This window comes from Mus pahari, chromosome 3 (assembly GCF_900095145.1).
Source record: "Mus pahari chromosome 3, PAHARI_EIJ_v1.1, whole genome shotgun sequence".
Taxonomy (NCBI): domain Eukaryota; kingdom Metazoa; phylum Chordata; class Mammalia; order Rodentia; family Muridae; genus Mus; species Mus pahari.
The window spans coordinates 126,858,491-126,868,676 of record NC_034592.1 but is presented as its reverse complement, the minus strand read 5'-3'; the positions used below and the strand labels follow the sequence as shown (position 1 = coordinate 126,868,676).

The 10,186-nt window shown below is 46.4% G+C and overlaps 1 protein-coding gene across 1 annotated transcript in view; it reads left to right on the top strand.

Moving 5' to 3' along the window:
- Ovol2 (ovo like zinc finger 2) overlaps window positions 1-9,320 on the top strand; it is a 27,012-nt gene extending 17,692 nt beyond the window's left edge. Inside the window, exon 4 of the mRNA XM_021194178.2 lies at window positions 8,567-9,320. Coding sequence (XP_021049837.1) covers window positions 8,567-8,883 — 317 coding nt within the window. The 3' untranslated portion in view covers window positions 8,884-9,320. The remainder of the gene's footprint in view (window positions 1-8,566) is intronic.
- Window positions 9,321-10,186: the final 866 nt, after the last annotated feature.

Here is a 10,186-nt window from a genome sequence, read left to right as displayed (position 1 = left end):
TGAGTTCCAGGACAGCCAGGGCTATACAGAGAAACCCTGTCTTGAAAAAAAAAAAATCTCTATTTATTTGTTTACTTACGTTTTGAGACAGGGTCTCCTGTAATCTAGTCTGGCCTTGAACTCTACCTTCTGCTTTAGCCTCTTGAATACTGGAATTGTAGCTACACTGCCTCTGTACCTGGCACCTTCTGGAAATTTCTAAATTTTAAGGTGGTTTGCCCCTTAATTTCTATTGGACAACACTGTAATAGTTGAAATTGTTGGCTAGACATTTTTAAACAATATGCACTGTGGGAATGGCTTGAGCCCGTCTCCACACCCAGACTCCTGTGCTAACGGAGGTGGGCCTCCGAAGATTACTGGGTCATACAGAGAAGCTGGGGGCTACATTTATCTTATCTGGTGACAAACATGTAGAGTCACTGACCTGCGCAGGCCATGGAGCTAGGGGCTGGAGGTCAGGCCTATGATTGTCTCCTGGTCTTTACCATAGACATGAAAATTTTGGGGAGGTCTTGGATGTGTTTGTTCATGAGACCTCACCTCACAGGCTCCAAAAGACCATCCTAGACTTTAATGGGATCTTTACCTTTGGTCGAGCTGTGAACATTAGGGTTTGGCTGCTGACTATTCTAAGTATTGTATTTAGGTCAGAAACAAAGATATAGACACTCAACACAAATACAGGAGACAGCTGGGTAAGGGATGTGTTTGCATAGAGTCAATAAGACTAAACCTTACTTAGCATTTTAAAAATCTGGCAAGAATCCTAGGGACCACCATTAGAGAAGGGTTATCATTGTTGGTAAATTCAGCAAAGATGGATGGATGGATGGACAGTCAGGCTAATTTTGCCTCTCACCCATACCACCAACAGGGATCTCTTCGCATCCCGGCAACTGCGGAGGGCATCTAATTAGAGACTCAAAATTCAAAGAAAAATTCTTGAAAAAGATTCAGGGAAACCAGAGCCTGAATATGTTTTACATTAATATCCAAACAGATGAAAGAAAAGATTAGGAATCCTTTTCTGGGAATTACTTCACCAAGAGAAAAAGTAATCACAGGATTCTTTGTCCCTGTCCCTGTTTCTGTCTCTCTGCGGTGTGTGTGTGTGTGTGTGTGTGTGTGTGTGTGTGTGTGTGTGTGTGTGTCTGTCTGTCTGTCTGTCTGTCTGTCTGTCCAGGCAAGGGTGCGGTCTGGGCTAGGGGGCAAGGGTGTGATACAGATGGTAGCTCAGTAAATTTTTGAATAAACCAAGAGGTGCCGAGGAAAAGCCCCATAGCATTTTTTAAATGTCTACCTTGCTGGCCATGGTGGTACATGCCTGTGATCTCTAGGGAGGAGAAGCCTGAAGGGTTGTGAGTTCCAGGACAGCCTGGGCTAAACAGTGATTTCTTCTTTTCTTTTCTTTCTTTCTTTTTGTTTGTTTGTTTTGTTTTGTTTTGTTTGTTTGTTTGAAGACAGGGTTTCTCTGTATAGCCCTGGCTGTCCTGGAACTCACTCTGTAGGCCAAGTGCTGGGATTAAAGGCGTGTACCACCACTGCCTAGCTTAAACAGTGATTTCTAGACAAGCAACAAACACCTCTGCCCACCACAAATACACAAAGCCCAACAAGCTATCATTAACAACATCAACGAAAGCAGTCTGTAAATGAGTGGTAGTTTTTGTTCTAAATAGTCTTGGGCCCGACAAACTGGAAGTCTTTCTTTCTTTCTTTCTTTCTTTCTTTCTTTCTTTCTTTCTTTCTTTCTTTCTTTCTTTCTTTCTTTCTTTTCTATGAGGATGCTGTAGCTGTACAGATGGATGTGAGCCACCATGTGGTTTCTGGGAATTGAACTCAGGACCTCTGGTCACTCAAGATTTATTTATTATTATATGTAAGTATACTATAAAGTATACTGTAGCTGTCTTTAGACACACCAGAGACACACTAGAAGAGGACATCAGATCTCATTACAGATGGTTGTGAGCCACCATGTGGTTGCTGGGATTTGAACTCAGGACCTTTGGAAGAACAACAGTCAGTGCTCTTAACCACTGAGCCATCTCTCCAGCCCATCTATACCCATTTCAATCTGACATAGCTGAAAATAGTTTTCACTCCTTGTCACTGGGAAAGGTAACTGCTAGTGCCTAATCCTTGGAGAAGGGGATGTCTAGGAGCTAGTAGCTGCCAGCCTACATGTGCACTGGGGCTATGTATTAGCCCAAGAAGTGGGTTTGTGGGCAGTCAATACTACCTTCCATATACTTTACAGATGTTCCAGTGTCAGGGACAGGATCACAAGGGCCAGACTTGCCCACATCGAAGCACAGAGAGGACTCAGCATCAAAAAAACCCAAAACATGCATGTTCAGTTCACAGCCCAAGAAAAGCACTGTGGATCTGTGATTACAGAACGTTCTTTTGGATTTGGGTTTTTTTTTTTACTTAGGCCAGCAAGGGTTACTGCCTAAGAGCGGTTGCCTGTTGGCAGAAATGATTTATTTTGGGGAGAGAGATCTGTGTGTTTGAGTGAAAAATACTGACCAGGCCGAGGCCTGTGCTAGGTCTAAGGGGTGTGGCAGTGGGTGGCTAGAACATATGGAGAAGAGTGCGGGGGTGCATGCGGTAGAGAAATTAAAAAAAAAAAAAAATACTGACACATACTGGACTCCACACTGAGTGTCCATGCCCACCCACACTACTCAGTATGGTTTGAAGACCACCGGCAGCACCAGGGGAGTTGTTGGGCGTGCACAATTGCACATTTTGATGCACCCAAAGGTGCCAGCCTCGTTGTTGAGGTACAGCGTTCATCGAAAGTATTTTTTGTTTTCCTGTTTGGTAAAATGAATGCTTCTGCTGTGGAAGATTTTGGATGACATTACAAAAACAAAAACAAAAAACAAAAAACGATAGCAAGCGTTAGCTACCATAACAGCTGATCCGGCCAAGAGGTTGGTTAGGCCTGGGAAGATGGCTCACAGCTCTGAATGTGTGGTGGCTCATGCTGCTAATCCCAGCACACACAGGTTGAGGCAGGAGAATTACTGAAGTTCAAGGTCAGCCTGAGCACTTGGGTTTTCTTGCAGAGGACCTGGCTTTGGTTACCAGCACCCATGAGGTAGCGTACCATCATCTGTATCTCCTGTAGGAGATTCGTGACACCTTCTGACTTCTGCAGACACTGCACTCACATGGTGTATATATATATGTGTGTATAAAAAGAAATGTGGTTTTTTGTGAGGTTTTTGGTTTGTTTTTGAGGCAAGGTCTCACCATGTAACTCTAGCTGACCTAGAACTTAACAGATAGGCTAGGCAAGCCCCAAACTGCCAGGTACTAAGATTGCCACCATGCTGCCTGACTAAAAATAAATACATCTTTAAAAAAATAAAAATGAGGGCTGGGGAGATGGTTCAGAGGTTACAAGCACTGACTGCTCTTCTAGAGGCCCTGAGTTCACTTCCCAGCATGGTGGCTCATAACCATCTCTAATGAGATCTGATGCCCTCTTCTGGTGTGTCTGAAGACAGCTACAATGTACTCATAAAAGTGGAATAAATAAATAAATAAATAAATAAATAAATAAATTTTTAAAAGAAAAGGCTGGCTCAAATAGGAAGTCCCTGTGGTTTGAGCCTGAGGACCCACATTTGATCCCAAGAACCCATGGGAAAAACCAGGGGTGGTTGACCCACCCCCAGGGCCTGGGGGTGTAGCTCAGTTGGTGAGTGGCTTGCCTAAGAAGTGCAAATGGATTAATTTAATCTCTGGTACCACGCACAACCAGTGTGGAGGCCCTCTCCTGTAGTTCGATCGCTTGGGCAGTAGAGGCAGGATATTCAAGGTTAGGCTCAGCTACACTGTGAGTTGGTTTGAGGCCATCCTGGGCTACAGGAAAACATAAAAAAAAAAAAAAAAAAAAAAAAAAAACCACCTCATGCCTCTGGTTGAAGTAAAGAAGGCCCGTAGCTTTCCTGCGGGCTGTGTTCCATAGAGAGAACCCGAGGAATTCCAATTTGAGGTGAGGGCTAGGGAGGGGCTGCCCACAGGACGGGGGGCTTTCTTACCTTATCTTCCATCAGGGGCTATATTGAGAGAGGAGACCAGAAGGCAAACAAACCCGAGGCTGACTAAAGCAGGAAGACAATGGTGTCTTTGTTTGGGGCCTAAGGAGAAAGATTGCCTGCATTGGGAAAAAATGCAGATCAGAAGTTTAAGGCAGGGCTGCTAGCTGAAGAACCCTGGAATCCACTTCCCCACAGCCCAGCTCACCTGCGGCGTCCCCTCCTCTGTGGTTTCACTTAGATTTTAACTTACATATTTGTTTTTACCTAAAAAGATAATATATTTACATGGCGGAACCGGGGGGGGGGGGGGCGGGGAACGGCAGTGGAAAATGAGATTTAAAACAAAAAAACCAAGTTTCTTTTTCAGCCCCAGTTCACTTCTGAAAGTGACTTTCCATTTATTCTTTGTTTTTTTTGTTTTTTGTTTTTTGTTTTTTGTTTTGTCCTGGAAACTTCTAAGGCACATGGCTGCTCTCCTGGGAAGGAGACCTTGGCTTGCTTGGTGTCTTGTAATAGGAAATCATGACAAGTCAAGTCCCATCACAGAGGCACAGCCCTTCCCTGGTTCCCAGAAGTTCTTGCTTCCATTTTCAGGTTGTTTTCTCCCTTCTGTTTTATTTAATTCTGACTACCATGAATTTTTTTGCATATTCCTTTGCCCACCCGTGTGAGTTGATTGCTGACGTAACCTCCCACAAGTGAACTTACTAGGCCAAAAGGCAGGATCACTCTGGGTTTCACAGGCTTTGTCTCTTTGCCTTCCTAGAGGAGGCCCTCAGTGTCTTCTCCCACCAGGAGGCCGCCGGTGTCAGAGCTTCTTGTTGGGAGTTCACAGTTGGATCAAAGTCAGGAAAGGAACATTTGACCCAGAGGGAGGAAAGCAATCAGAAAGTTCCAGAAGTGGGGACTTTACCTGGAGATGTGTGATTTGAAACTCAGCTTAGTGTTAGGAATAAACATACACACACACACAAAGAATGAAAAACTCAAAAGTCTTTGTTGACAACACCCCAAAAGAACATATATGTCTGTGTATGCATATAATCTATACACACATGTATATATGAATGTATGTATATGTGTGTATGTATGCATGCATGCATGTACGTATGTATATATGAATGAACTAGGTAATAAAGGTGTAGGGTAGAGAATTCAAAAGAGCAGGCAGTGAGGGATGGCTCTGCCAGCCTCCTAGGGACCATTATTATTATTATTTTTTAAAATCCTTTTTTGTTGTGAGATACAGAGTTCATAACAAAAGGTTAGTTGAAAGACAAATCCTAAATGCTTGGGGATGGGGCAGGCAGTGGACGCTGCTTCCCATTGTGTGGAGCTGGATTCTAAACACTGAGATCCTAGAGACATAGTGTTTCCCTGTGATAGCTCAGTTAATCCTCAGAGCAGCCCTCCCGGGTGTGAGAACTATCTGCATTTCATGGGTGAGGCGATTGAGCTGTGGCGAGGGTTAACAGATCGACCAGGGACTCCGTTAATGAGTGGCAGATGTGCAGTGCCCTGCTTCCCAGTGGCCTTGGACTTTGGAACCTAGGTAGGTGTCAGTAGGTTAATTTATGTTCGGTAGCAGATGGTGCTTTTGGTTTTTTTGACTAGGGTAAAATTGGTTTTTTGCTAGAGAGGGAGGTGATGGGCGTGGCCTCAGTGTTGTGGGTGGGGCTTAGAGCCTCTTTACACACCGCTACCTCCATTCCCTTGAAGGTGTGGAAAACCGGAGCTCCTGGAGACTGGAGCTTATCCATTCAAGCCCAGGAAGGAGCTTTTTTTGACAAAACATCTGTCTGCCAGGAGTGAGATTATAGTCAGAAGAGGAAGCAGGAACACTGGGGCAGGGAGTAGGTTTATAAGGTAGAAATGTTATAACGAGAGCTTTTATGGTGTCTCCTGTGTCTATATCATGAAGCACCCAGCCTCAAAACCCGACTCGGCGCCTATACTGTGTCCTCTTATGAAAAAACCTCCTAGTCCGCCCCTTTCTTTACTGTCCAGGTGATGATGCGGGCCCCTGAAATCTCCTAACCTTCTCAGACCTTGCTGGGTGCCCTGCCTATAGAAGATATGTGCAGAGTATGCATTAAATACTACAGGGAAGGCTGAATGGGGTCCTGCTGGTCTCTGGGTCACCCCAGGAGTAAGTAGGAAGCTCTGTGTCAAGAGTCAGAAGTGTTCATTTCTCAGATATGTACATATGCAGTGGAGTATCATACAGCCATAAAAAAATGAAATTATATCACCTCATTTGAAGTAAGACAAGTGACTCAGACATACTGTTTGTGTCTCTCATGGTTTTTTTGTTTGTTTGTTTGTTTGAAGTAGAAAGTGGACCATTACAGAAGAGGAAGTGGGGGACTGGTGAGATGACTCAGCGGGTAAGAGCACTGACTGCTCTTCCTAAGGACCTCAGTTCAAATCCCAGAAACCACATGGTGTCTCACAACTACCCATTATGAGTTCTGACGCCCTCTTCTGGTGTGACTGAAGATAGCTACAGTGTACTTATTTATAATAATAAATAAATCTTTGGGCTGGAGCAAGCAGGGTTGACCAGAAGATTCACAACTATCTGTACAGCTACAGTGTATACTCATATACATAAAATAAATAAATCTTTAAAAAGAGAGAGAGGGAGGGAGGGACAGGGGGGGGGGGGGGGGAGAGCGCCCCGAGGGAGGGAGTGCAGGAGAGCTAACTCTGTTCCTCATTTGCCTTGGGGTGGTCGAGGGAGAAATGCTTTCCCCCTTCCTTGTCCCTTGATGCCTGTAGAACTTTGGAGAGCGGGCCCTATGCCTCCCATGGCAGCACAGTAGGCATGGCCCTGAGGTTAAGGCAAAGATGAGCTGCCCCAAGGGCATGAGAGAGGAAGAGCTGGCCCTACCCCTTGCCAGCTTTGACATTGGGTGAGCTAGCTGGGGACAGTGCTGGAGAGCTTGCCTTGGTGGCATAGGTGCAGGAGAGCTGGACAGCTGACCACCTTAGTTAAGTTACCTCCTGTGTAGTCACATGACTCAGGTTGGCCTCGGACTCCCCATCTTTCTGCCTCCGCCTCCTTCAAGTGCTGGGATAACAGACATAGGCTTCTGAACTTGGCCCCTTCTGATGAACTCTCCCTGTACCAGGTAGCCCAGGTGGCTCTCACACTCTAACTGGGATTACAGAATACTACTGCCTGCAATGTTTCATTTAAAAAACAAAATGACACAGTTAAGTCACCTGTGTGTGCGCATGTGTGATCGTAAGCATATAGTAGGAAGGGGTAGGCCAATGACGCCAAGTGTCCTCTTGATGTCACCATGTGCCTCTTCCCCCTTCCGCCCTCTGTATGTTCTCTCTCAACATTTACTTAGTGCACATAAGGTATGTGTGTAGATGTCTGCCTATGCATGCCATGTGTGAGTTTGGAGGTCAGAGGACCAATGGGAACCAATTCTTTATGTTCTTTCACCATGTGAGTTCTGGTGTCCAAACTCAGATGGTCAGTGGTGATGGCTTACTCCTTTAGTGAGCCTCTGAGGCGCCTCATTGTGCCCCCTATCTCCCACAGCACCTTTTTCTCTGAGAAAGAGTCTCTCATTTGGCCAGCGAGTGCCAGGGATCTGCTTGCCATCGGTTCCCAGAAACTGGAGACATGGTTTCATGGTGTAGCCCAGGCTGGCCTTGAAATCACAGAGATCTGTTTGCCTCTGCCTTTGAGTGCTGGGATTAAAGGCATGTGTTACCGTAAATGAATTACTTAACATGGCTACAAGCACAGCTCTGAGCAAATGAGAAATGTTTCAGATTTCTTTCCCTTCATCGATGCTGTTGTTGTATTAAGACTTGTAAAGGTCACAGTTTTAACATTAATCCAGTGGAGTGTTTTGGGACCTGGCAGCCACCACGTCCTTGCCTGGCTTTGTAAATATAAGTTCTGGGGACTGAGCATAGAAAGTTCTGGTCTTGGGCCTATAAAGCAAGCCCTTCTCCCTGGTCCTTCATTTCATCTCATCTCTGCAGTGCTTAGCACAGTGTGAGTGAGCTCTGCACTGCCTCCCACGATGTCCAGCACAGAGGCTGGGGTAGTATTCCCTGCTCTCTCTCTGCCTTCCTCCCTTCCCCGTTCCTGTCCTTCGTTCCCTAACCCTTGCTTCCTAAGACGGGCCCCTCCAATAAACTTATTCTAGGATCTTTGTCTCAGAGTCTGATTCCTGGGAAACTGACAGTACATAAATTGAAAACAGTGTTGATCTGGCTGATAAAAGACGAGACCATTACGTCAGATGAAAGAAAATTATTCTCTCTCCCCGAGCCAAGTGGTGGGTTCTGGCTCACTGGCGCCCACATGTGTTAGGTTTGTTGAGGTAGCTGCCAGAACCCTGGTAGATGGTTCTGGCCCCACTCTCACCACACCAGCAAAGATCTTAGCCAAGGGAAACTTTTATGGCTTCGTCGGAGGGAGGCTTGGGCGTGGCTCTGTCCAGCTGGTGACCGTCTGCCCCTTGTCCTTGCAGGTATCCGCCCCTACAAATGTGAGGTGTGTAACAAGGCCTTCACCCAGCGATGTTCCTTGGAGTCCCACCTGAAGAAGATCCACGGGGTGCAGCAGCAGTATGCCTACAAGCAGCGACGGGACAAACTCTACGTGTGCGAGGATTGCGGCTACACAGGCCCCACCCAGGAGGACCTGTATCTGCATGTGAACAGTGCCCATCCAGGGAGCACATTTCTCAAAAAGACTTCCAAAAAGTTGGCGGCCCTTATGCAGAACAAACTGATGACCCCGCTGCAGGAGAGTGCCACCCTGAGTGAAGAGGAGGGAAAAAAGTGAAGAGCGAGAAAAAGCAGAGGAGAGACGCCGGCGCCACGTTTACTCGGACTTTTGGTCTGAGGCGTGCCCCTCTGCTCCCCTGGACCTTTTTAATATTCAGTCCACCTCTCTCTTCTTTTGGGACAGCAACAGTAAGAACCACCCCAAAGTTGTCAGTCATTCTGCCACAACAGACCCTGTGAATTGTTTCTTGGTGACTGAGGTCACATACGGGTTTCTGGGTGTGTGTGTGTGTGTGTCTGTCTGTCTGTCTGTCTTCTGTCTGTTACGTGTGCTTTTTTTTTTCCTAGTAGAATTTTCACATATGAATAGAGAGAGAGGTGTTCTTAAAGAGACTGTCATCTTATGGTGCCTTGAGATGCTTCCCAAGCAAGGAAAATGTATATTCTTTTGAAAGAGTTTACAGAAATTATTTTAATAAATGAAGTGTTCATGTGCAACTTCTCTTTTTTTAATTTTTATTTATTTCATGTGCATTGGTGTTTTGCCTGCATGGATTTGTATGTGAGACTATCAGATCTTAGAGTTACAGTCGTGAGCTGCCATGCGGGTGCTGGGATTTGAACCCCGGTCCTTTGGAAGAGCAATCAGTTTCCCCCAACCACTGAGCCAAACCAACTCTCCAGCCCCCAAACAAAATAAGTGTTAGTCCTGGCTCTCCTGTCGAGGGCTTGTGTGACGTAACACTGGACTCAGCTACTTGGAGGGAGGTTGATGGTTCTGTCTTGGTAGACAGGATTTGAGGAGACAAATCTTATCAGGTGGGTAGAGCAAATGGTCGGTTGGTGAGCTAAACCTAGAACCAGAGGCCTGAGGTTAGATAAGCCTTGGGGCACAGCCCCCGAGAACTCATTGCTCTCCGTGACCCTGGGGTTCCTGTGGCTTTTAGCTTCACGAGCTAGGACTTGCTGGATGAAGGGCCCTGCTTCCCTGGAGGCTGACTCTAGGTGAAGCCAATGACAAACCCTGAAGCAAGAGAAGCTAGCCCAGGCATGATGTCCACCTGCTGAGGCAGCTCTGCTGGGAGGCTGGGCAGCAGACGGTTCGTTCCTTCGGGGGCACTGGGCTGGGAATGCATCAACCTTGAGCAATAGCGCCCTCTTGCCTCATTGTGGAGCTCCACTCCTAGATGTGGGAGAGATTAACAATCAAGTCTACCTTTGTACACAATGGGAAAGGGGGAAGTTACAAGCTGAGTGGGTGAGAGGGTGGTTTCTGTGGTACTTCGATGACTGCTGGACAGGAGGAAGGGCCTAGACCCTCCCTTGGGAAGCCCCTTAACCAAGAAAGCCTTGGCACAAGG